The following is a 24,994-nucleotide window of genomic DNA, read 5'->3' as shown; positions in this document are numbered from 1 at the left end:
CGTTTCGCACGTTGGCTCGCTTGGTTCCGGAAAGTGGCTAGCGTCGCCTGCCGTGTTCCAGACACATTCTTCCAGTGCCAGCAAAAGAAAATTCAGTCTAGACCTTCACCCACAGATTCTGAAACGTTGACAGACTAATCCTAATTTATCTTCCAGCATTTGTTCGGGATGGCGTTTAGTGCCACTAACATCCTTCACCGTACCTGTCAACTTTGTCATGAAAAGGGAAGTTGGAGCCAAATAATTCATATGTCAACTAGGCAGAGGCAGACTGGAGATATTCATCCATTTCAGAATCCATTCATCTACATAAAAGCGAAATAATCATATCCAACCCTCTCTTCCGTATTCCATCTCAATTCCTTAAAATAGAACATAAGGTAGCAATCATAAATCCATCCAACGATCAATGCACCTGGCAATAACATGGCGCCCCCTGTCGATGGCATGGGCAGCTGACCTGATTGTGGGCATACTCACACCAGCACGTATTTTTCTTGTTACACATCATGCCGTGACAGATCTGGTCGTCAGCATTGGTTGCAACTAGGCTTAGGGACTTACTTTGGGTTGGTTTTCTTCGGAGATTCCGAGCACATCGGCTGGAGTCATGTCCCGGCTGTAGATGATGCCGTTGATGGAGTTGATTGTTCCGATGTTTTCGGGGGGGACATCACTGTCGTCAGTGAGACTGTCGTCTGCAAGATTGTCATTGGCAGTGTCCTCTGCGAAAGTGTCCTCCGCATCAGTATCATCTGCACCCGCATCATCAATAGTGTCATCGGCACCTGTATCATCGTCGAGAGCGTCTTCTGCGCCAACATCATCTGCACCAGTATCATCCACATCAGGATCCTCCATACCAGTATCATCACCATCATCCCGCCGCCACGGCACTCTACACTGACACTCCTGCCCCGCATTATAACACCGGCAATGCGCACGACCATTCTTCGCCTTGCAGAAACATCCATACTTGGCATCACAGATCCCAGAACACCTCTAAACAATATCAGCCAATGCTCAATCAGTAGAAAGAAACTCACCTCGCGTCTAGGCACCAACACATGGTCAACCACCGAGATACCTCGTTCCTGGTTATTCTCCTCATCTTTCTGTTCATAGTTCTTCACAACTATCTCATCACCATTATTGGCCATCGTCGTATCCGTGTCAGAATCATCGGATGCAGTCCCGCCCCTACCAACAAGACACCTGCACTCTTTACCCACATCATGACATCCACAGTGAGTTTTGTGATGGGAAGATCCACATGTACACCGCTTGTGTTTGTTACAGTGACCGGAACAGATCTGTTTCGTCAACACTAACCCATTATGAGGAGTGAGGAACGGTAAGGAATGACTTACTTCCCGACCAGATACCGAATCATCACCGTCACCATCTCCATCTCCATCGGATGGGATATCATCACGCACATCTAGTTCCTTGCCCGTATCTCCCTCGGGCGGAGTATCAGGGACAGGGATGGCCTCAACCTCAACCTCTTCCCCCTCCGGAACCGTGATAGGATCTCGAGTAGGAGGAATCCAAGTCCGACATCCACATCGACTATACCGACCTTTACAGTTGCAGACGAGGATGCGATTATTCACTTTGCATTTGCATTTGTTTTGCTCGTTGCAGACGCTGTGGCACTATACTCAGGTTAGTGGGTGGAGCTGGTGGTAGGGAGAGGGAGTGGACTTACTGTGACGGGACCGGCTGTTAGGGGAGACACGGGGGAGATTCCGGTGTCGAGGTCGAGGTCGGTGAGGTCTTCGGGGTTGTTGATGTCTTCGGAGTCATTGGTGCTATTGGGGATTGTGGTGGTGATGGCAGGGCCATAGGACTCGGTGTCGGTAGTAATAATAGCGGAGGTATGGAATTGGGATAGGGTGGTTTGTATGAGGAGAGTGGATAGCACTAGAAAGAGGAATAATGGATTTTTGTGTGAGGTCATCTTGGGTGTCTCAGTTATGGATAGAGAAATCAGAAGAGGGGAAAAAAGAGAATGGATAAGGGGTGATGGAGGGTAGAACGGGCAAAGTGGGAAGAAAGGGATTGTTTATATCTTCCAGGTCCTACCGTGAATAGGATTCGTGAAGGGTAAAACATTAGTGCTACAACGTGAATTACTCAAGGTCTGGATCTGGGGCACTGCTCTTCGTGAATTTCAATCGATGGTCAATTACAGGAAAACCATCCATTGACAGATAGTAAAAGTGGCACGCATCCTGGCGCTACTTCACACTGCCAATGTGAATTACTTGTGATTGACAGTGTTTTACTTTCCATAGATCTGAATCATTTTAAGGGAGGGTGTGAAGAAGAACTGTGCATTGAACAAGTTCAGAAGCTGCTATTGATAAAAGAACAGGAAGCTACTTACTATCAGTAACACATTATGTCAGAATGAATCTCAACACTAGAATATCATTCTCTTCGTCATACGGCAGGGTATAGATAGCTAGTGAATTGTCCCTATTAAGGGATATCTCGGGTCTAAAATCCAATTGCCTCTACTATAGCCGCTCTAGAACCCAAAGCATAGCATAGTGTAGTCCATCTCCCAATAGCTATAGGACCAAAGATATGCCATAGTATGACCACCGAACGCATTCATAAGTGGCATTCAGGCACTCACCTCCACAGAATTAGTATTCATCAGCACAACCAGCTGATACGGCAAACAACCGCAACAAACCATTGACCATGACTCAGACACATCAACACATATTCCCATCTGCAGTCAATGCCTTACAGTACTTCTCTTGTACATGAGGCAACTTATCTAAGCCTTTATCTTTTCTTACCATGGATATCTAGGTATGCCTCCTAATTAGGTACTATTCTCGTACTCGTACCGGGCCCCGGTCTTGGCACTGGCTCAGAATCAATGATGCTCGAGGATTAGGGAAATAATACTTTCTTGTTTGGAATGAGGTATATAATCAGATAGAAAGTGATTTTAGCATTGTTCATGTCTATTGAAAAGTTCAAAGGATAGTCGTTGCAAAATTTGTGATGATGGACCAGGGATCGGAGAGTGCTAAACTCATGTAGGCAATTTAGTTGGATATATATTTCGAAGTCCAACACTCTGGTACGGTCCCAAAAACTGCCTAACCATCCAGCCACCAGCAATGGAAACGATATAAGCCAATGAAACATGCCTACTAGGATTCCAACCCCTCCAGTACCCATTGAACAAAATAAAAATAACGCCCTGCTGTGCATGTTCGTATACCACCGAAGCGGCCATACGGTCCAACTAAGAATGAAAAAAAAATTAAAAAGAAAGCCCAACGCGGGGCTCGAACCCGCAGCCTTGAGATTAAGAGTCTCACGCTCTACCGATTGAGCTAGCCGGGCTAGTTCGGTGAAAGCTGCTTCTTAGTTTTGTTACTTATTCCTAAACACAGTGTAAAAAAATTCAAATTTGAGTGGGGATACACTGCTAACTATGGGTACTCAACTATTAGAAATTTGGTCGATTGTAAGTTATTCGCGGAGTAGGTCTAGTGGATTGACCTGGCCATCGCAGTGGTGTCAAGAGTAGTAGAATTACTAGTCAACTGCGGCTTTCGCCTACGTTAATCCCTGCTGACGTTCATAATGAAGAAACAGATCGTGTATATCTAGATACGCATGTTCTATTCTAAGAAACAGCCGTGTTTATCAATCAACGTGGCTTCTCACCACGAAATCTTGGCAACAATCCCCCCCGGAAACATCCTCACCAACACCTTCCTCAACTCATCCATGACCAACACCCCGAACGCCAGCCCCAACGGAATAAACCAGAACTCGAGCGGGATCGACGCCGTATTAAACAATGACTGCAGGCCCGGTTCTTCGGTCACGAAGATCGCAATCACCAAGGAGACTACCATAGCGAGGAACAGCCACGGGTTGCGTCGGTCTTTGCGGATCGGATCGGCTTGCAGGATGGACATGCGTTTGCTGCGCACGGAGAGGATGTTGCCCCATTGCATGATTACCAACGTCACGAAGTAGACGCTTTGGCCGACGTAGTTGAAGTGGGTGAGTTCGGCTTCGGTGTAGCCGTAGAAGCCGTCGGAGTATTTTTCGAAGGCGAAGATGAGGGCGTGGAAGGGGATGCCGGCTTTTTTGTACATGTAGAGGAAGAACATGATGTGCGCGCAGAAGGCTTCCATGATGCCGACGAAGAGGTAGGATTGCCCGTAGATTTTGAGGTTGATGAGGTGGTCGGTTTTGTGGTTGCGAGGGGGGAGGCTGAGGAGGTCGAATTCTTCTTTTTCCATGATCAGAGAGAGGGAGAGGAAGAGGTCGGTGAAGACACAGATGATGATCATTAGGAAGGAGCTGAGTGGTAGGGGCACCCCAAAGAAGACGTTCATCAACACGGGCCAGATCTCGGACCAACTGCCGGCTGGGAGTAGATAGGCAATGACCTTTTGAAGGTTCTGGAAGACTAGTCGGCCCAGGCGAATGGCTTCGACGATGGAGTCGAATCGGTCGAGCAACACCAGATCTGCTGCTTCAATGGCCACGTCGCTACCGGACACCACGGCAATTCCGATATCAGCTGCGCGTAAGGCAGGGGCATCGTTCACTCCGTCGCCTGTCACCGCCACGACGCTATCGCGGGCTTTGAGCTCCTCCACGATGCGAAGCTTCTGCTCCGGGGTGGTGCGGGCAAAGACAATCTCCTCATACTGGCAGATGGCATTCCACTGGTCCTCGTTGAGGGTAGAGATTTGAGATCCTTCCACCATCAGACTACGTCTCGACGTTTCTTGGCCTTTCTCCCCATGGGTTACCGACAAGAGATTCGCAACGGAATCAGGCTCGGCAGTCCCGGTGAAAATGCCAATCTCTCGAGCAATCGCGGCAGCAGTCAGGCCAAAGTCACCTGTCACCATGAAAAAGCGGATGCCAGCCCGACGACAGGCCGCCACGGTGCCAAGGATCTCTGGACGAGGAGGGTCGATGATGCCAAAGATGCCGATAATCGTCAGGTTCTGCACGCCGTTGGCCAAGATCTCCTCGTTAAACTGATTGGTGCCCACCGCAGCAGATGAGACATATTCGCGTTGGCACAGCACAATCACTCGTTGGGCGCGTCGGGATAGCTTCTGTTGAAAGGCAGAAAACATTTCTCTGGCGGTAGCATCTAGAGGCTTGGACACTCCGTCTCGGGACCAGTACGCAGTGCACTTCGGGAGAAGTACATCCGGAGCACCTTTGACATAGACCAGATGGTGGGTCGACGAAGCCGGGTTCTTGTGCACAGTGAGCATCCACTTGTTCTTCGAGTTGAAGGGAATCTGATGGATGCGTTCAAATGCATGGAGACCACTCTTTCCATTTGGTCCCAGGGTTTCGGCCAACCGCAAAACAGCCGCATCAGTTGCATTTCCGTTGACGACCCGCTCATTGATAGGATAATTGATTGTTTCCTGGTCGAAGAAGGCGTCGTTGCAAAGCTTGGAGCCTCGAAGCAGCGGCTCAAGGGGCTCAGGAAGTGGAACTGCCTTTTGCTGCGCGTTCACCAGATCCTCCACTCCGTATTCCTGGTCGACGAGTCCAACGGACTGCACAAACATCTTGTTCTGTGTCAGTGTGCCGGTCTTGTCCGAGCAGATGACATTCACGCAGCCCAGGGTCTCCACGGTGGCCAGTCCTTTGGGTAGGATGTTATTGGCCTTCATCCTTTTCGCAACGATCATCAGTGTGAGGGCAACGCCAACCGGCATTCCTTCAGGGATAAAGGCGACCACGCAACCCATAACGTCGTTGAGCATCTCCACGACATTCATAAATGCAGGGTGGTCAACCCGCAGCCAGCCAACCCACGTGAAGAGGATAAGAGCCGCTAGGATGACTGTGAGCACCACGATAATCCGCACGAAGCGAGTAATCTCCTTTTGAATCAGTGTTGGCTTTTCCTTCACCCCCGCTGTGATCGACGCCAGACGCCCCATGACCGACCGACTGCCAGTGAGGACAACAACACCAACAGCATTGCCATTGGTGACACTAGTACCCATAAAAGCAATGTTGCGAGTCTCAAGAAAGTTCTGGTCCGTGGCATCGGTGGCACCCTCGACCTCGTCGGACTCGCCCGTCAGGATGGACCGGTCGAATCGAACATCCCCTGAGCTCTTGATGATGCGCATGTCAGCAGGCACTTTGTTACCGATGGAAATGTGAACAACATCGCCGGCGACTAGGTCGGTAGCCGGTAGTCGGATCAGGTTCCCCTCGCGCAGGACCAGTGCTTCCGCAGGCAACAGACCCAGAATCGATTTCATCACACGCGACGTCGACCAATCCTGAAAAGCAGAGAACGAGGCCTGCAGGACAATGACGATAATCACCAGGATGGCCATGGCCAAATTGGTGACAGAAGGAGGGTTGCTGAGAGGCTTCCAGCACAGAAAGAAGATGATGACACCAATCCAGAGAACAGAGCAGAATCCACCAAAGACATAACCCAGGATTTTCTTCAGATAGTTCTCTCCATGATGTGCGATGACGTTCTTTCCGTCGCGCTGCAGACGAGTCGCGGCCGAGCTGGTACTCAGGCCTTGGTTGGTGTCGACATTGAACTGCTGACACAACCTGTCGGCACTGAGCACATGAAAGTCCAGGCTCTCAAAGTAATCCTGGTTTGGCTTTTTGTCCTCCTTTCGCTCTTTCAGCACATTTTCTGGGGCGGCCTGGGACTCGGAGATCTGGAAGGAGATGGTACGGAACTCGATTGGGATACCGGCTGCTGGTGAAGATTGGGGAATACTGCGCGCGCTGCGGATGGTATCGCGACTCCGGGAACGTTTGTCCACAGGAGAATAGATCGAACGGGTGCCATCTGGGGGTTGAGGACCGTAAAAGGTGATGTGCTGCGATCGGGCAGTGCTTCGCACATGGTCGTTGAGAGTTTCTTCGTCGGCCTCGAGGTCGAGGGTGGAGGAAGCGTCTGTTGGCTGGTCTACAGCTGCAGCACCGGTTGTGGGAGTGGACATGATGACAAGATAAGAGATTCAATCAAGTCAGGGGATATCAATAGAAGGGGATCATACGCCGAAGCGTAGTCCGTATAGCAGGTATAGGAGAAAGGCGTTGGAAGATGCGGCTGCTAGAGTATGGAATGAGTCCAGGGACCTGGGACGTATTTATCCCCCCGACACAGTCATGATGGCTTCCAGACCAGACCTAAAAGGTCATGGCATGGTGTGGTAGTCCATCTGCTGCACGGAGTAGGGCAAAAGGAAATATGTCTCGTGTGGGATGAGCAGGCAACGATTTTCGCTACAGTGAATGAAACTCCAAGCAAGCAAGCCATTAGGTCATTGTCCTGCTGCCAACCCGATGGAGGTTGACACATGTCATGAAAGGTGTCTGAGAAATCCCTCACTCGCTTGTGGATCCAGGGCTACCATGGATTGGTCAAATGGAAGTACTCCGGAGTGTTCAGGCCCATCCCAAAAACAAACCAAAGAGATAACCCTAGTTAGTATAGATGTAGGCAGCTCACAGCTCAATGCAACAAGTCCATACGAGGTCTCCAAAGTATGCCGTCTCGAGCCTCTGCTGTATAGAAGTCATCCCATGAACATGACGGTCGCATGCTGTCCGCAGTGCACATCCTGCCAGATGGTAGCAAATCTCACACGTGGAGCCCAGGCGAAACGGCACTCGGTGGACAAGTGCAGCGATGCAGACTGGTCATAGCTCCGCAGCTGAGCTAGACTCACCCTGACTGGGTCCCGATTGGCTCGTCTTGGAACAAGCATCTCCACGTGGGGGTGAATCGATATCTACCAAGTACCAGGAAGTCGTCGTTGTCCATCTGTCCATCTGGTCGTGTTGCCTGCGCATATATCCAGCTACATGCGGACCGTACAAGATCCCTTGATCGATTTCCCGTATTCAGGATTTTGATCTGATCTCGGGGAGAGATGGTCAGGCTTGCACCCTGTCGTATCCGCCCGCTCCCAGTGAGAATTAATTTCGCTTCGTGGAAACCGCCTCTGCGGGATTTTTCTGGGCCAGAAGTTGTTTTCTTTTGGTCGGTGACGTCCGGGGACCTGCTCGGTGGGAGTCTGTGGGGGACGGACGGGTGGTGGCGCAGTCCCGACAAACGAATCGCTCTGAATAATCCCGCATACAAGAAGGCCGCGGGTGCCACCTCGCGACGAGGGGAAGAATTTTTCAGTGGGTTCACACCATTTTGTTTGTGTGAGATAGTGTGTGCTATCACAATCTCTAGCCCAAGCCCGGGTTGGAAGCGATTGGCACGCATCTTCGGTGTGCGTTTGGATGGTGAAGGATTTTCTGTCGCCTCGTGTATCCTTGGACCTGCCTTCCCAATCCCAGGTTTTTTTTGTGCCACGTGAATTGATCTTGACTGGCAATTCACTCGATAGTGGTGGCCTTGGTGGTGGAATCGCATGGCGAAATTGCAACCTGTGGCCCTCGTCACACAATAAGACGATCCGCCTATAGGTTCCCTTTTCAGTACACCATGCTTGATACAACTCGAGGTCAGCTAGACCGATTGCCTGCCAAGTTGCCTTGCTTTAGAGCCCTCGATCTGGCCGGAGTTTCAAACATACGAGGATCCATGGAATACAGATAGCTTGATCATCTGAAACCCTGGACTTCCTTGGTTGCCATTAATCTGAGTAATAGATTTCTGTTTCTTATCTCTTGGAGACATTCTACTCACTGTCTAACAAAGACAACCTTTCTAGCTAACCAGCATCCAAAGACAACGCTGGTGATAGCGCCATGATCGTCACGTTGGAATACGACCGTCCAGTCCCCCGGCGCCGGCGCATCCAAGCCACGTGCGCACCTGAGAAGCCAGATATCATCTCCTAGATATCGCATGAGCTCCACGGGCCCTTGGCCCAGGAATCCGTCGAAAAATCCGTACAGCATGAAACCGCCCCCCCTGCAGTGGAACGTGGAGTCGACTTCGGCGCAGTGATAATCGCCGACATAATCCTCGGCCGGCTGTTGGCCTGCAATGATCCGTTTGGTATGGATGTAACGTCCATCCTCCATACGGTGAAGGATGAGGTGATTGACACTGATCGTGGCAGCTGTAGAGCCCGATTCCGCGTGACCTTCATCAACCAGGTTCAATGTCTCGCTATCCCCCGTATATGTGACGATGACTTGGCCGGGTCTGCCTACACCAACATGGACTACCAACTGAGCATCCGGGTCAAAGAAATAGCCTTCCCAGCTAGGGGACGGAATAGAAACCAGGGGAACCCGTCTAGGAAGTCCGAGGATTTCGTGAAGGATGCGTCCCGCCACCGCGGCAGCATCCGCCTGGTGATTGAGCATCACCACCACCGACAGTCGCTCCGATGGAGCCTGGATCCGGTGCAGACGGAATCCACGGATAGCTCCTCCATGGCCAATCGTAGCGATCTGCCCGATCTTCATATGCTCCAAGCCATATCCATACCTAGCAGGCCTGCCGTGTTCAAATGTGGGATCTTGGGCCATCTCGCGATACAGACTCTGCGGGTCGGCCCAAGCCTGGTCCAGGTAACATTCGTAGGCCACCATGTCTTCTAGAGAAGCCACAACGCCTGCATCGCCGGCCCATTGCGTACGGTTAATCGCAGGAATATAACCCGAAGTCTCGTCCCCTTCATATCCCACACAGGGCGGGGGCAGATGGGCGTTGTCGGGACAGAGGGCGGCAGTCGTCATCTGGGCGGGAGAGAAGAGACGCTCAGCGAGCAGTTCCCCGAGTGGTTTTCCACTGACGTGCTCGACAACTCGGGCCAGTATATGGAAGTTTAGGTTACAGTATGAGTACTGCGTGCCGGGCTGATAGTGTAGGGATTTTGTGCGACCGAGAGCTTTCTTGGCATCGTCCGCGAGAGTGAACTCTCCCTCCGGCTGTGTCCCCCAGAACATCGACATGGCCCAATAGTCCCGAATGCCCGACTGATTCTTGTGCAAATGGTCCAGCCGGAGCCCGGTGTCGATCAGCTCGCGGGGGATCACTTCACAAAGACCATCCGCCAGCTGCTGAGACACGTTGCCCCGCTTTGCCATCTCGGGCGTGGGGTTGCGCTCGAGATCTTTCAGGATGAGACACAGCATCTGCTTCGTGATGGAACAGATCGGCATCAGAGTGTTTGGGCCCATGAGGATCCGACGCCGTAGATCGGCATAGCCCCAGACCTGCTGTCCGACAAGCTCGCCATTCTTGACGACCGCGACCGCTCCGCCAGGGCCTCGATAAGAGGCCGGGAGTGTCTCGAGGAGAGCTTGAATGTTTGGGACCGTCACTGAGACGTTAGTGAATGATCTGCAGAGTAGGGGATAGCTTACTTGTATGAATCCAATGTCGAATCGATGACTAGCTTAGTTGTTTGATAGCAGAGTAGCAGTAGAGGAGAGTTCTGGCCAGAGTCAGTGTCGCACTACCGTCTAACCCAAATCGGCAGGTCCATGCGGGGTCATCTTATCGATAGTCTGATACTGTATACCTGGCAGGATCAGAAGCATATGCTGTCAGAGAAGTTACAAATAATGTTTACTACTCCGTAGTATCCTTATGAACACAGACACGCTATGACCGCCATCTCATCATTTCCGGGAAGCAGACCTCGGCGGTTGAAAGGGACAGAAACACCCGGTAACCACCAGGACAGCCTGCAGCAACGCTCACCGTCTCATCCGGGGCTCTTCTGTCACCCTCAGACTCGAGTATACGACCAACAGTAGCAGATCCCACCACGACTGAGCCGCCAGAAACATCAGCCCCCAGTTTGGTTGCCGTGGACCTATGACGAGATATTTGTACCCAAGCCACACCCCAATGTGAGCTCCCGCCAGAACCAGCTTGCCCACCACAGATGCACCGACGACGATTTTCCGCTGCGTGATTGAACCCCCAGCCATATCATAGAGGATGAATATCATGTAACCGAGCCAGACGCCGAGCGAAATGGTCAGACATAGCGAGGCGAAGTAGGGAAGTAAGGGCGCTGATTCTGGAGGAGACTACGGAGTACAACGGTGAGATAAGAACCAGTGATGAAGAGGGAGGGGGTCATACCAGATCGGGAGGTGCGTAGCTTCGATGGGCCCAGGCCGTGGAGACGATGGCTGTCCCGGTGAAACTGAGGGCGCTTAAGGTTTGGATGACAGAAACGGCGGGGATGACGATGGAGTTTCGTCGGCGGGATGCCTGGTGTCTGTGGGAGCTTGCATGCTGGGTAGCCGAGGCATAAGAGGGTAGAAGGGGCTCTGTTGACATGCTGCCACTGCGTGTTCCGTGTTCTATGTATACTTCGGATTCAATGGAGCCGTGGTGAGTGGAAGCTAAAGTGTGGGGAGCCGGTGGAGATCCACGGAGATCACATGACAGGTCGTCAGTTTGCTGTGTTTGCTGCTTAGTCTGTCTTGAGAACATTATTCCTTTGATCAGCACTTTCAGTCCTCAGAACTTCCAGCGGCATCTTCTGTCTACCTCTAGTATCTTCCTAGTAATAGTATGATCCAGCTAGGAACGAGACACCCCGCAGTGTGACATCATAATCATATAGCAGAAAGTTGCTGAGCCGTCACCGAGGGAGACAATATTGACAATCAACCGCGCGATATTGGTCATATCAGGGCCCACCGAGGATCTCATGTCTTCTGGAAGCCCGAGGGCGACATCGGATGGCAACGGGCCGCTATTCCCCTTCCAGATGACTGACTCGACTGAGAACCCCGCACGACTGACTCGACATCCTGACTGAGGGACAGGCAACAACGAATGATGTCTCATCGTTCTTCTAATTACCCCTGCAGCTATATAAATAAGAGCTTCCTGCTGACCTGATAGTTTGTCACCCATCGAATCCTATTTCTAAGATCAATCTCAGTCCAAAATGACCAGCGCAGAAAGCGAACGCGCCGCATATCTTCTCGACGCTCAAAACAAAGCCGTCCAGTTATTTGAAGAGATCGGACGAAATCTGATCCGTCCCGGTGTCAGTGAAAAGGTCCTCAGTCAAGAGATTCACGAACTCGGTGCGAAGCGCCATGGGGTTCGGACGCACTGGCATAAACGGGTTGTCCGCAGCGGACCCAACACCTTGAGTCCTTTCGCCGAAAACCCTCCGGATCGCATCATCCAGCCGGACGACATCCTCGTCATCGACCTTGGGCCAGTATTTGAGGAGTGGGAGGCGGATTTTGGACGCACATATGTTCTGGGAGATGACCCGGCGAAGATTAAGTTGCGGGATGCGCTGGAGCCCATCTGGCATGCTGTCAAGGGGCGCTTTCGCGAGAACCCGGATATGACTGCGGAGGAGTTGTATGCCATCTCCTGTGAGGCGGTCGAACAAGCGGGATGGGATTTTGGTGCTCCCATCGCGGGTCATCTGGTTGGGTCTTTTCCGCATGAGAGGATCCCGAATGACAAGATTAGTCTGTACATTGCCAAGGGGAATAATGAGAAGATGATGGTTCCGGGGCGTGATGGGCACATACGGCATTGGATTTTGGAGATTCATATCCATGATCGGGCTCGTGGATTCGGTGGTTTCTGCGAGCAGTTATTGACCGTTGATTGAGCACCAGTATCCAGGATTGAGTGGCAGATGAAGAGGATATATAATCTTGGTGCTCATATTAGTCTCTAAGCTTGGCTATCTTATCAGTATATTCATTGCCAGAATCCGATACCTAGAGCATGCAAATGACGTGATCTGACGATGAAGCTGAACGGAGTCTGCTGCAACACAAGCGCATCATATCCATGATTCATTCTCCGAATAAACCATAACATTCTTTCATGAGATGAATCGTGGTTTAATTGAATCTTCTACTGCTTAGAGATGTGCGTTGCACCGGTGCCACCGGCGATAAGCGGGGAAGCCGTCGATAAAGCATGCCGTAACACCAACCTCAATAACCTCCAACTTCCTCCAGCCTGCAAAAGTGAGATCATTGAATACTATCACAGCATCATGTCCCGCCCCGTCATCGCCATCGCCGGCCTCGCCTGCGAAACCTCCATGTTCACCCCCGCCCGCACACGGGCCCCCGCATTCCATCCCCGCCGCGCTACCGAGATCATCGACGAATACCCCTTCATCCAACCTGGCACACCGCTAGGTGATGCCGCCGACTGGCGGGGGGCTCTGATCGGCCACGCCCTCCCCGGAGGCATCGTAGTTCGGGAGTCATTCGAAGAACTGGCGGGTGAGATCATCACCCGATTAACCGACATTGTCGCGGCGACGCCACTGGATGGACTATGGTTCGACATTCATGGTGCGATGTGTGTGGAGGGCATTGATGATGTGGAAGCCGAGCTGCTGCGTAGGATACGAGCGGTGATCGGGTCGGAGGTGCTGGTATCGGCGTCGATGGATCTTCATGGAAATGTCTCGCGTGACCTGGCACATCTGACGGATCTGATTACTTGTTATCGGATGGCGCCTCATGAAGATGAAGCGGAGACGAAGGAACGTGCGTGTCGGAATTTGGTCGATTTGATAGCACAGAGGGGTGATGGTGTGCACCGGCCTTTCAAAGCGTGGATACCTCTTCCTATTCTTCTGCCTGGCGAGCAGACGTCGACGCGCGTGGAGCCTGCTAAAAGTCTCTATGAACTGGTGCCAAAGGTTGAATCGTTACCGGGTATCATTGATGCAGCAATCTGGGTCGGATATGCCTGGGCGGATGAACCGCGGAACCGTGCAGCGGTGGTGGTCACAGGAACATGCGAGGAAGTGGTTGCTGCAGGGGCAGAGCGACTGGCGAGGAGGTTCTGGAAAGTCCATGCAGACTTTCATTTTGTTGGCCCGACTGGCTCTTTTGCAGAATGTATTGATGCTGCAGTGAAGTCACCAGCACGCCCATTCTTCATCTCGGACTCGGGTGACAATCCGACAGCTGGTGGCTCAGGGGACGTTACCTGGGGCTTGACGCAGCTGCTTGCACGACCCGAGTTTCAACAGGAATCCGGCCCGACAGTCATCTACGCCAGTTTACCGGGGCCACAAGCGGTGCAGACGATGGTGGCAGCAGGAATTGGTGCTACTGTCACTGTCACGGCAGGGGCTGAAGTGGATTCCACGCATGGGGGGCCTCTGACGATGACCGGACGGGTCCATGCCATCCGACATGGTGATAAAGATGCTGTCATTGAAGCAGTTCTGCAAGTTGGCTCGGTGTTTGCAATTCTGACCCAACTCCGCAAGCCATATCACCACGAACATGACTTTACTGATCTGAATTTGGATCTCCGGGCAGCGGACATTGTCATTGTCAAAATTGGATACCTGGAGCCGGAGCTCTTCGACATGGCAGCCGACTGGTTACTGGCGTTGACGCCTGGGGGAGTGGATCAGGATTTGGAACGTCTGGGACATCGTCGGATCTGTCGTCCGATGTGGCCATTTGATAAGGAGTTTCCTGTGCTTCCGGACCTTGGTGCACGAATGATACCTCCTTATGATTCCTCCTTATGATTGTCCCTCGAATATTCTAGCAATTGATGCAGTAAATAATCTTCTATAGCTATGTCTGACTCAGTGTGATAGTATGTTTCTCAATAACTTGCATTATCTCTACTTGGCAACCAAGAGCTGTATCCCATGATTGAATCCCACCATAAACCTACGCAAACAAGTCAACACTCTGGCGCGACTACGGCAGACCAATATGCCTATAAATAGTTAAACCCCCCCCAAAGCCATTTCGAGACATAACCTCATTCCTAAGAAATGACATTCAATAGTCTGTCTTAAATATGAGACCATCTAATGACGTCACCTGATACAGTCCAGAGAATACCCCGAATCAGGCTAGCTCCATACCGGACCACGTGATAAATCTTACCAAAATAGAATCCACAAACTTTTGACTACCTACCAATCAAATACCCCCGCACGTGTTCACCGTTCTTTGTCTTTCCCAGCCCCTCTCCCCTCTCTCCTCTGCTGTCGGAACCAGCCATAATCCTTAGGAAATGTCGATGGCTGCATTCGTCAATTCTCCGAGACATCCTAAATTAGTCCTTCTCTGCAGCCTATCCGTTTCGTAGGGATACGAGCGGGGTATGCCAAGAGATAAGACTGCCCTCCCCAGGTATCTCTATTCTCGAGAAAATTGACTAGATGTCTTAAATCATCCAGACTAAGAATACCACCACCAGGCACCAAGGATTATAACCTGAGACATGATTTGACACCTGTCAGATTGGTTAATGGTGAGATGGTGGATGGTCAATGGTCAGATTTTGGGGAATCCTGTGGCTTCACTAGCCTACTACCTGAAAGGAATAAGCATGGAATCGTACCACTCCTTTTTCTCAGTGTGTTGCTACAATAATCATTGGAAGATAGACACTCGTAATTAACCCTCTCACGGAATTGAATAATATCCCGTTTAACTAGTATTACTACGGTACGGATACGGAGTACGCACCCCGAAAATAAGAAGGCAATGGCTGGACTCCTAGGACACTAGTGAGACACTATCAGTGGGGATGCGTAAGCTTCCTTCATTTCCTGTTTGCGGTACTGCTGCTGTCACTGCCACTGCTATTTGCAGCTTGCTATCTGGAGTAATCTCCACAGCCCGCAGGTGCCTGTTTTCGCATTGTGGTTTCTGGGGAATACCATTATCATGCTTAACGATTCTTAGGGAGGATTGACATGAAATTAACATCTACTATTGAATAAGGGATTAGAGCATACAACAATGTATATATTACCTGCACATTCACTAATACACCAACAAACACATCCCCTCACTCACCCCCCACCATCACCATTAATCCATCAAATCACAAACCAAAAACACACAACCTAACCAACTACATCACATCTACAGCAAGATCATTCCCGTCCCCGACAACAACCCCACCGCCACAAACACCACCACCTGTCCGAGTCCAACCTTCGTCGTATAGCTCGAATACCCCGGCACACCAGCAGAGCTACTCTTCGACCCACTGGCACTCGAATCCCCCGTACTAGTGCCCGCAGCAGCAGACAGCGACACCGTACCCGTACCAGCCGTTCCAACGGCCTTCAACAATGACGAGCAAGTACCCGTCGGCGACGTAGTCGAAGTGGTAGTCGCCGACCCAGCAAAATCACACGCGGACGCACCATTACCCGCCGACTTCTGTTCCTCGTAATAAGCATTCAAAGCCCAGTTAAGCATCTGCTTCGAGCTACACATCGAGTACGCGCCGTACACGCCGGAGGTCGTGTTGGTGTCGATGCCCGCGCACACGCCGTAGCCGCAGACTGTGCTGAAGAGGTCCGAGTAGTCTTTGGAGGAGACGGAGTCTTTCACGACGCAGGATAGCGTCTCGGACATGCAGGAGCAGAGTTCGGCGTTGGGGGCCGGAGGGAGGTTGCTGGCCGCGTCCCAGGAGGAGCCGACGGTGGGGCATGACCGGGCCACCGTGTTGGTGGGCGTGTAGCTGGCGCTGTTGGTGCCCGTGGGGCTGACGGAGTTGATTTCCTTCGAGTAGGAGGAGAAGGCGGTCGAGGTGACGACGTCGCCGTCGGAGATGCTGACTAGGCCTGGTGGAGGGGTTAGTGAGAGGTAATATTTGGGGAGGGAGGGATGGGGGTACCGTAGTCGTTGGCATCCTGGAAGTACTCGTAGACGATACCACCGCTGAGCCAGTAGTCCATCTCGGAACCGTACATGACGGGGACGTTACTGAAGGAACGGGGCTGGACGGTGATACAGCCGTACTCGGAGAAGAAGTACGGGACGGAGTAGTTCTTCAGATCCTCGGTCATGACGTTGTAGCCGGACTCGGTGTAGGTGGAATCACCGCACCATTCGTAGACGTTGTCACCGAAGAAGTCGACGGCATCGTCCTGGTCACCGCAGTTGAAGTAGGCGACCAGATCATCACGGATCTCGGTGACATCGGCGGCGGAGTAACCGACACCGATGGAGCGGTAGCCCTTGGTCTTGATGTAGGCCTTCATGTCACGAACGGCGGCCTTGACGAAGGCGCTAGCGCCGGTGGTGTTGGCGCTGTTGGAGTTTTCGTTACCGGCGAAGAAACCCAGGGTGTTGGTGTAGTTGGCGAGGGAGTCGACGACGCTGGCGTAGAAGTCGTACAGCTCGAGGTTCCACTGGGGGTCGGAGCTGACGATGGAGTAGTCTGAGGTGGACAGATCGGCCAGCACGTAGATGCCGGCGTCGGCCAGCAGGTTCATGCAGGTGGTGTGGTCGGCATCCGGGTCGATGTCGTACACCCGGACCACGTTGGTGTTGAGTTCCTGCAGGTAGGGCAGATCCCGCTTGCAGATGGTCTCGTTGGCGAGCGGATCGACGAAATCGACCGAGCCCGCGGAGGTCGTCGTTCCGGTGCCATCGTAGGGGGCTATCTAGGTTAATTGACGACTGGTGAGGGATGGCTGCTGCTTACGTTGGTAGGCCACACCACGGATGAAGCTGGGGGGATTAGCAGGTTGTATAGAGGATCCAAGGTGGTGGACTCACAATTCAGTGCCGTTGTTCTCGTAGAAGAATTTGGATCCCTAGAGAGTCAGCACGGTCGGTGTACCGGATGAGGAGCCTACCTTGATGACAATGGATGGGACGGAGGCGACAGCCACGTCAACGAGAGCAGCCGCCGCTGCAACAGAGGCGGCGACCTTCATAGTGAATGGAGACGTAGAACGAGTGTGGTATTACAGTAAGCGAGTGTGGTGGAAGAAACAACGAGCAGGCTAAGCAAAGACAGATGGATGAAGAAGAGTAAATTCGGAGCGAGAGACTGAGAGGATAAGAGGACGAGGGATCCAGAGATTAAGGAAGACGGCGAGGCGAATCCTGCTAGTCTGGACTCTTATTAGGGCGCATTGCCTGCTGCCTAAGCGATTGGCCCCTGAAGCCTCAGACTGGCCAGTGGCCAGTCATGGCCACCAACAGCTGGCTGGAGCTGGCAGGGCCGCCGGATGGACTCCAGGAACGGCGCACCCACTGGCCCCTCAGCTGGCCTCTCAGTCTACAGAATACATGTGCTGTCCGTTGCAACCGATATGGCATCCGGATTAGACTTCATGAGCAACCTCTTGGCCCATCTCTTGGCTTTGCTTAACAACTCTTGGGAGTTCCCACGGGCGGGGCTCGGATCCATCCGGCTCTGTGACTGACCGACGATCGGTGCAACCAACTCGGACCTGGATAAGTTTTGTTCCCTGGTGGGCGAAAATTCTATAATTACGACTAGCTCAGGGAGTGAGAGGGTCAGGGTAAGGACAGGGACAAGGGACAAGGGTAAAGGGTTCCAGGGTCATTTTGCCCACCCGCCCACCAGCCCCTGAATGAGGGTCGATGCGGAAGAATCTTTCCTACAGAATTCAGTGCGTTCGGACTTACTGCTCGGATTAGTGCTCGGACTAGCGCTCGGACAAGTCGGCACCGCGAGCCATGGTTACGCACGCTGTGGTGAAATTGATTCCACGTGTGGTCGACCACTCATCACCAACATAATAATAGCAGCGCCAGTGTCAGACAAGAAATCATAATAATCACCCATTTAATTGCTGTTGACGCGTTACGAGGGATCATCCCTGCACGTCGTCGCTCGGGAGCCCTCCGACGAGGAAATTTCATCCAACCGTCCGACCGCGGTTTCAGAGGGGCGCCCTCGGGGGCGAGAAATGAGGACCGAAGCAGGATGAGATTGGGGGTGGCAGAAGCAAGCATCTTATGGAGTCGTCAGTCGTCACCTCCTTCGAGGCCAGAGGGTAAGGATCGGCACTGGTCGGGCGGAACCCCGGAGATCCGTCGGACTGCCGAAAGCACCCCTGCATTGGGCCTAGTGCAGACTGGCCTTGGTGCCTCAGTGCCCGGATGCCTTGGGATTACGTGAGACAATTTATCCAATATTCTCTCTATCTAGTGTACTCTATCTACGGAGTACTCGGTATGTATGCCAGTATCTAGCAGACAGAGGATGTGTGTGTGTGTGTGTGTGTGTGTGTGTGTGTGTGTGTGTGGCAAGTGGTGTGAGATCCAACCAGACATTCAGCTCATCCTCCAGGCACAATGCTCTGCATCCATCTGCATCATCGGCTCCCGTCGGCCATGAGACATTCCAGAACAGCCCGAGAGGCATCAGATCCTTATCGGCATCCATCGCACCACAGCATCGCATTGGACAATGCCACTCGTATGCCGGGGGCTAGGGTCTGGGGATAGCACCCTACCAGTGGCTCATCGCCCGCCGGCTTTCAAGCGACGCCAACCGGGCTGCCACTCCCTTATCAAGTCCAATGAGCTCGTTTGGATTGCAGCAGATACTATCATCCGTTACACACCATATCTTCGGAGAGATCCTGGCTTATCGGAGGGCTGCGCTAAAAATGCTTAGCATGCATGCTTGATTGCCTCCGACCCTGAGCGCTGAGAACAGCCACTCGCGCGGTGTGGTTCTTATCGCAGGAAGACCATGTGGCAATCATCAGGTGCTGCTGCTCGCCAGATAGCCGGTGGTATTCCTATATAACTCGGCTGTCCCGTGTCCTGCCGTTGAAGCCTCCATACGCACCTCATCACCATGGAGAGCAAGTCGGCTAGTGTATCTCCCGAGCTGGAAATGCCCACCAGCTATGACGAGAAGAAGGGCAGTCAAGAACCTGCGTCTGTGGAGCCTCAGATCCTTGAAAAAGGCCAGACTGTGCGCATCGGCGAGGATGATGACTTTGACAGTGACCAGGTGGTGAGCACGGCTCAGGATCTGGTCACCCATATCATCAAAGTCGAGGATGATCCAAGTCTGAACCCATGGAGCTTCCGGATGGTGTTCCTGGGTAGGTATTCTCTGCCAGGCAGGCGACTGGACTAACATGAGCAGGTGCCGGATTGTCCATCTTCGGCGGTGTGCTTCAGGAGATTTTCTACTTCAAGCCACAGACCATCTACGTCTCGCAGGTGTTCTTGACCGTCATTGCCTACGTTCTGGGGGAGTTCATGGCCTATTTCATTCCCCGTCGGGGCTATATTGGTCGGCTGCTGAACCCTGGGCCGTTTAATGCCAAAGAGCATGCCGCCATCTCTCTCATGTCCTCCGCTGCCACCCAGTCCGCCCTGGCCACCGAGGCCCTGTCAGCCCAACAACTCTTCTACGGGGGCTATCCGAACCACGCCGCCGCTGTGTTCATCGTGTTGTCCTCCCAGTTGATCGGTTTTGGCATTGCGGGTCTGCTGCGCGATGTCATTGTTCGTCCTACCAAGATGATCTGGCCCATGACCCTGCCCATCAGCAGTCTGCTCGAGTCGTTACACAAGGATAAGACTGAGGCCAAGGCACGGATGAAGATTTTCTACATTTTCTTCTTCATTCTCTTCTTCTGGACCATCATTCCCGAGTACATCTTCCCCATCCTGGAAGGTTTCTCGATTTTCTGCTTGGCCGATCAGCACAGCCTGGTGTTCACCAACCTGTTCGGTGGTGCCTCTGGTAACGAGGGCCTTGGATTCCTCTCCCTCTCTTTCGATTGGAACTACATCGCTTCCCTGGGCTCACCGCTGTGGTATCCGCTGTATGCCATGACCAACAACTTCATCGGATACTTGGGCTGCATCATTCTCTTCATGGGCATTTACTACGCCAACATCTGGCGCTCTCAGGACTTTCCATTCCTGTCCCAGTTGCTCTACTATGGTGACTCCAACTCCACCTACTACCATGAGTATAACCAGACCCTGATTCTCAACTCGGAGTTCATCGTGGATCCCGCGGCCCTCAAGGAACAGGGTCTGCCCTGGCTGACCGGAACTTATGTGGTGTACCTCATCACCTCCAACATGGGCGTGACCGCCACGCTGACCCACATGTTGCTGTGGGATTTCGACGACATCAAGATCGGCTGGGCCTGGGCTGCGCCGAGCAAACTCAAGAAATGGCTGAAGCCAGAGACCTATAAATTCTGGGCCAATCAGGAGACTCCTGAGGAACGCTTGGCGCGTCGTGTCAACGACGACACGCTGGACCCTCACTACCGTCTCATGCTTCGCAACCTCTACCAGGATACCCCGTTGTGGTGGTGGGGTGCCGTGCTGATTGCCAGTTTTGCCGTTGGCCTGGGCTGTCTGTATGCCATGAAGTCTACGCTTCCCTGGTGGGGGTTCATCGTCGGAAACATCCTGACCCTAGTCTTCATGCTCTTCTTTGGCGCCCAGTACGGGCTGACAGGGTTCCAGTTCAACGTGCAGCCCATTTGTCAGATGTTGGCGGGCTACATGTTCCCAGGCAAGCCATTAGCCAGTATGTTCCGCCTCTTTTTCCTTCCCTCATCCTCTTCACTCTGTTCTATCTGTGCTAACCATGCAGACCTCTACTTCACCTGCTTCACCTACAACTCCCTCCAACAAGGCCAAGTCCTAGCCAAGGATCTGCGTCTAGCCCAGCAGGTGCACCTCTCCCCCCGATGCACCTTTTTCGTCCAAGTCATGGGCTGTATCATCGGCGCTCTATTCAACTACGTGATGATGCTAATGTACGCACCCCACACCACTACTTCCCCCTCACTAACCAACACACCCAACAGCATCGTCCGCAACCAATCCGAAGTCCTCATCTCCATCGACGGCACCAACATCTGGAGCGGTGCCAACGTCCAGATATGTCCCCCATCCCCCTTCCCCCCAAATAACCCACCTAACCCCTTCCACCAATTCAACAGTCTCGCCATCGCCTGGAGTATCGCCAACGACATGTTCTCCATCGGCGGTCGCTACGAATGGGTCACCATCTCCTACCTCGTCGGCTTCATCGTCCCTGTCCCCTTCTGGCTCGCGAATCGCTTCTACCCGCACCCGATCTTCTCCTACCTCAATACCTCCATTATCCTCTGGTACATGGGTTGGTTGTTCGTCGGTATCAATGCCTCGATTCTGTCGTATTTCCTCCTCGGATTCGCGGCGCAGTTCTGGCTCCGCCGGTACCATCCGCAGTTGTTTAATAAGTATAATTATATTGTTTCGGCGGCGTTGGATGGGGGGACGCAGATTTGTGTTTTTATTCTCACGTTTGCGGTGTTTGGGGGGAGTGGGACTGAACATCCTTTTCCGTGGGTTGCCATATTCCCTGCTTGTTTGTTTGCTCTACTGACGTGGGTTTAGGACGTGGGCTGGGAACCCCAACACCGACATTCACAACTTGGATTACTGCAAGGTGAACCCGGCCACTCTATAGCTCTGAGGACGTGAATAACCCGACACTGTGATCACATGTATGGGTGATACATAGGTGTATCATCGGTGTTGAGAGAGTGAGGAACTTTTGTTCTCCGTCTTCATTTCCTTGCAGTGTGATTAATCACTTGACTCGGATCCTGTCTCACTTTTGTGTGAGGATAGATGTGTATATTGGATAATATCATGAATAAAAGATATATTGCATGGTCTGTAACATACGTATTGTTATGAAACTGTGTCTGCAGGACTTCTCACTGGAAAGTTCTCATGACAATGAACCTGGAGACCTGAGAAGTATCAGCTTTCGTATTCTGTATCTTGCGCTGGTAAGGAACAGAGGGAGCAGGTATAGCACTTACTAGATCTGACATTGCGACTTTGCAGTTCATGCGGCAGATTTATATCCGATAGCGCTCCTGCAGATCTGCCGATCTCAGTGTTGCCCTTGAAGGCCGATCGGCCTCCACACGTGGGGTAAGCGATCAGATGTGGTATACCGTCTCAGATGCAGCATTACCTTGGGGTACAGGATGAATCTACCTTCTTTGCCACGTCTGTTTCCACGAACGGTACTCCGTATCTTGGCCCCCATGGCGTATCGCCAATCGGAGAACCAATATCAGCCAAGCTGAACCAGTTATCGGTGTCTCGGCTCGACCAGTCCAGGAGCAATCTATTCAATCTATTTTCGATATTGCGTGGGCCATGGACATTGTCCCTCTGACCAATCACAGCTCCTGGTTGGCCACGAGGGGGCCGACCGGAACTCCACCGGGGAAAGATTCCACGGCAGGAGCCAATGGCAGCGCACGGGGATCAGGCTGGCTTTTCCGCCAGTCTCCGGCTGCACCGACCAGGTTCTCCCCAACCACCACACTATCTACCAACTAATTGTTAGCCGTGGCGCGATGTGTAAGTGGTCTCTCTCTATTGGAGGTTGGCTTGGTCTAAGATCTCACCCCTGATCGAATGGCCCGGGCATTTACCTCTCGTCGACACGCGACATGGCCTGACCTGGTCACCCACAGTTATCTTTCATTTGGACAGAGTATTAAGCAGATTGCATGCCAAATCAGAAGCAGCAATTGCGCCGGCCATGTCTAGGCATGTAATTGAGCAAACTCTCCCACTGCGGGGCAGACATAAGAACCTGCTGACTCAATTCCATCCCCTCACAATACGGAGTGTGTGTAACAGACCCTTCGCCACTGGCCATTGTCAGCTCTCGCCACTGTCCATCTCATACCTCTATTGCCAATTCATCATGCACAGTGCAATTAACCAAAACCAGAGGCAAATGGCTGCATCCCAACCGTTGCGCACGCCATCTAGATAGACCATGCGCTATCTCGAACACTAAAAAAGACTTTATGCCGGCTGACATCCCCACTGCTAGCACTGTTTAGTGCAATTCCAGTGTCACAATACTACCATCCAGCAACACAAGGTACCGAGGCCATTGCTATAGGCCACGTCTCCTGCAAGCGGGGACGACAGCGTCTGGCCAGACTTTTATTTATATGCCTGGTCTTCCCATCCTCCTTCACTCCAACAAACCTCTCCCCTCCCTCCCTAACCACATCCCAATCCTCGCAATGGGCGACACCGCAGGACTTCCTGACTTTGTTCTGGACCCCAATGCGGTCCTGAACGACAAAGACGCCGCCTGGCGTCACGGCGGACCCCCGGATTACAGCAAAACCCGCGCCTACTACGAAGAGAGTAAATGCCCCCCTCCCTTACCAAGCAAACCCCCCACGAACGAAATCCATACTGATTCTCCTCCCCACAGCCAAAACCCAAACCCACGAACCCGGCACCCTTCCCTTCCTCGTCGAAAACCTCGTCAAGAACTGGGAAATCGAAGCCTCCTTCAAGACCTCCCTCTCGGACTGGCGCACCATCGACCACGACACCTACCACTTCACCCTCAATGGTGGACCCCCCTTGAGCGGCGAACACATGCTAAAAGTCGGCACCTATAATGCCCTCCTCACGCCAAGCGCCTACTACGATCCCGCACACAATGACTTCGAGCAGAGCCACAAGTCGTTCAAGCGCATGATGCCCACTTTCGCTTGGGAGGTCACGGAAGTCTATAGTGGGCCGCCGGTCGTGGTGTTTAAGTGGAGGCATTGGGGTGTGATGGCGAGGGATTATGTGGGGTTTAATGAGTATGTCCCCCCACCTACCTCCCCCCCCCCATCCCTTCATTCTCTTTTACCTCCAACAACCCCAAGGGAAACAGTACTGATGTGATGGTTTAGCAAGGGCGAAAAAGTCAAAATCGCCGCTCACGGCGGCACGATCGATATCCAAGGAATCGTGATCGCCAAGGTCAATGACGGACTGAAGCTGCAGCGCATCGACGTGTGGTTCGACCCGCTGGACATGTTCCAGCAGATTGCCAAGGGTCATGAGCAGATTAAGGTGGGGGAGGGTGAGGCGGCTTCTGCTTCGGGGTGTCCGTTTGCGGGGGCCAAGGAGTAGTGGATGCTAAGGATGTATGTATGTGAATATGTGTTAGGATAATGAATATTTAGTAATTTTGTGCTTTCGGGGGTTGATGGATTGGAGGTTAGTTCCGTCTAGTGTAGGGTGGATGGATGGGTGTAGTAGTGGGGGCGTTGTTGGATTAGGGACTTGGAAGTCATATCCCCGATCGGGCATAATTCTGATCTTTACGCAATGATGTAGAGGTGAGTATGGCGCCTCGTTTGAATCAACTGTATGCATAATGGACAGGCTGTATCAGCAGTATCTCTCTTGTTGTTTTGAC

The 24,994-nt window shown here is 52.4% G+C and overlaps 10 protein-coding genes and 1 non-coding gene across 11 annotated transcripts; 4 read left to right on the top strand and 7 right to left on the bottom strand.

The window, feature by feature from the left end:
• Window positions 1–245: 245 nt before the first annotated feature.
• Window positions 246–1,963, bottom strand: BO80DRAFT_435890 (uncharacterized protein; the record flags this gene model as incomplete). The annotated part of the gene is made up of 6 exons (XM_025720930.1): window positions 246–271; window positions 481–523; window positions 565–1,002; window positions 1,047–1,313; window positions 1,371–1,658; window positions 1,712–1,963. 6 exons carry the CDS (start codon window positions 1,961–1,963, stop codon window positions 246–248), a joined length of 1,314 nt encoding a protein of 437 aa, XP_025573930.1.
• Window positions 1,964–3,302: 1,339 nt separating this feature from the next.
• BO80DRAFT_t199 lies at window positions 3,303–3,375 on the bottom strand. Its single transcript has one exon. It is a non-coding gene; the product is annotated as a tRNA-Lys (tRNA).
• A 306-nt stretch (window positions 3,376–3,681) lies between these two features.
• Window positions 3,682–7,160, bottom strand: BO80DRAFT_119724 (cation-translocating P-type ATPase). Its single transcript, XM_025713476.1, has one exon. The coding sequence runs from the start codon at window positions 7,011–7,013 to the stop codon at window positions 3,699–3,701; it is 3,315 nt and encodes a 1,104-aa protein (XP_025573929.1). The 5' UTR covers window positions 7,014–7,160; the 3' UTR covers window positions 3,682–3,698.
• Window positions 7,161–8,579: 1,419 nt separating this feature from the next.
• BO80DRAFT_119741 (beta-lactamase/transpeptidase-like protein) lies at window positions 8,580–10,665 on the bottom strand. The gene is made up of 2 exons (XM_025713477.1): window positions 10,354–10,665; window positions 8,580–10,310 (listed from the first exon to the last, which is right to left on the bottom strand). Coding segments are annotated over exons 1-2 (1,596 nt in total). The 5' UTR covers window positions 10,355–10,665; the 3' UTR covers window positions 8,580–8,715.
• Window positions 10,516–11,576, bottom strand: BO80DRAFT_426298 (uncharacterized protein). Its single transcript, XM_025719729.1, has 3 exons — window positions 11,498–11,576; window positions 11,084–11,429; window positions 10,516–11,028 (listed from the first exon to the last, which is right to left on the bottom strand). Exons 2-3 carry the CDS (start codon window positions 11,282–11,284, stop codon window positions 10,690–10,692), a joined length of 540 nt encoding a protein of 179 aa, XP_025573927.1. The 5' UTR covers window positions 11,285–11,429; window positions 11,498–11,576; the 3' UTR covers window positions 10,516–10,689.
• On the top strand, window positions 11,492–12,800 carry BO80DRAFT_384773 (M24 family metallopeptidase). The gene has a single exon (XM_025716966.1). The coding sequence runs from the start codon at window positions 11,904–11,906 to the stop codon at window positions 12,591–12,593; it is 690 nt and encodes a 229-aa protein (XP_025573926.1). The 5' UTR covers window positions 11,492–11,903; the 3' UTR covers window positions 12,594–12,800.
• Window positions 12,801–12,901: 101 nt separating this feature from the next.
• BO80DRAFT_384771 (M81 family metallopeptidase) lies at window positions 12,902–14,597 on the top strand. The gene has a single exon (XM_025716965.1). The coding sequence runs from the start codon at window positions 12,990–12,992 to the stop codon at window positions 14,496–14,498; it is 1,509 nt and encodes a 502-aa protein (XP_025573925.1). The 5' UTR covers window positions 12,902–12,989; the 3' UTR covers window positions 14,499–14,597.
• Window positions 14,598–15,858: 1,261 nt separating this feature from the next.
• Window positions 15,859–17,669, bottom strand: BO80DRAFT_358859 (glycoside hydrolase family 72 protein; the record flags this gene model as incomplete). The annotated part of the gene is made up of 5 exons (XM_025715895.1): window positions 15,859–16,568; window positions 16,622–17,389; window positions 17,435–17,460; window positions 17,509–17,546; window positions 17,589–17,669. 5 exons carry the CDS (start codon window positions 17,667–17,669, stop codon window positions 15,859–15,861), a joined length of 1,623 nt encoding a protein of 540 aa, XP_025573924.1.
• Window positions 17,670–18,061: 392 nt separating this feature from the next.
• Window positions 18,062–19,001, bottom strand: BO80DRAFT_426295 (uncharacterized protein). Its single transcript, XM_025719728.1, has one exon. It carries the CDS (start codon window positions 18,718–18,720, stop codon window positions 18,493–18,495), a length of 228 nt encoding a protein of 75 aa, XP_025573923.1. The 5' UTR covers window positions 18,721–19,001; the 3' UTR covers window positions 18,062–18,492.
• A 371-nt stretch (window positions 19,002–19,372) lies between these two features.
• On the top strand, window positions 19,373–22,316 carry BO80DRAFT_119524 (OPT family oligopeptide transporter). The gene is made up of 6 exons (XM_025713475.1): window positions 19,373–19,826; window positions 19,871–21,283; window positions 21,350–21,515; window positions 21,567–21,639; window positions 21,691–22,088; window positions 22,141–22,316. Exons 1-6 carry the CDS (start codon window positions 19,574–19,576, stop codon window positions 22,211–22,213), a joined length of 2,376 nt encoding a protein of 791 aa, XP_025573922.1. The 5' UTR covers window positions 19,373–19,573; the 3' UTR covers window positions 22,214–22,316.
• A 1,494-nt stretch (window positions 22,317–23,810) lies between these two features.
• BO80DRAFT_358839 (uncharacterized protein) lies at window positions 23,811–24,705 on the top strand (the record flags this gene model as incomplete). The annotated part of the gene is made up of 3 exons (XM_025715894.1): window positions 23,811–23,937; window positions 24,008–24,389; window positions 24,483–24,705. The coding sequence occupies 3 exons, from the start codon at window positions 23,811–23,813 to the stop codon at window positions 24,703–24,705; spliced, it is 732 nt and encodes a 243-aa protein (XP_025573921.1).
• Window positions 24,706–24,994: the final 289 nt, after the last annotated feature.

The sequence above is a fragment of the Aspergillus ibericus genome (assembly GCF_003184845.1).
Source record: "Aspergillus ibericus CBS 121593 unplaced genomic scaffold BO80scaffold_27, whole genome shotgun sequence".
NCBI classification, from domain to species: Eukaryota; Fungi; Ascomycota; class Eurotiomycetes; order Eurotiales; family Aspergillaceae; genus Aspergillus; species Aspergillus ibericus.
Note: the sequence above shows the minus strand (reverse complement) of the source record. Positions and strands in the feature narration are given on the sequence as shown.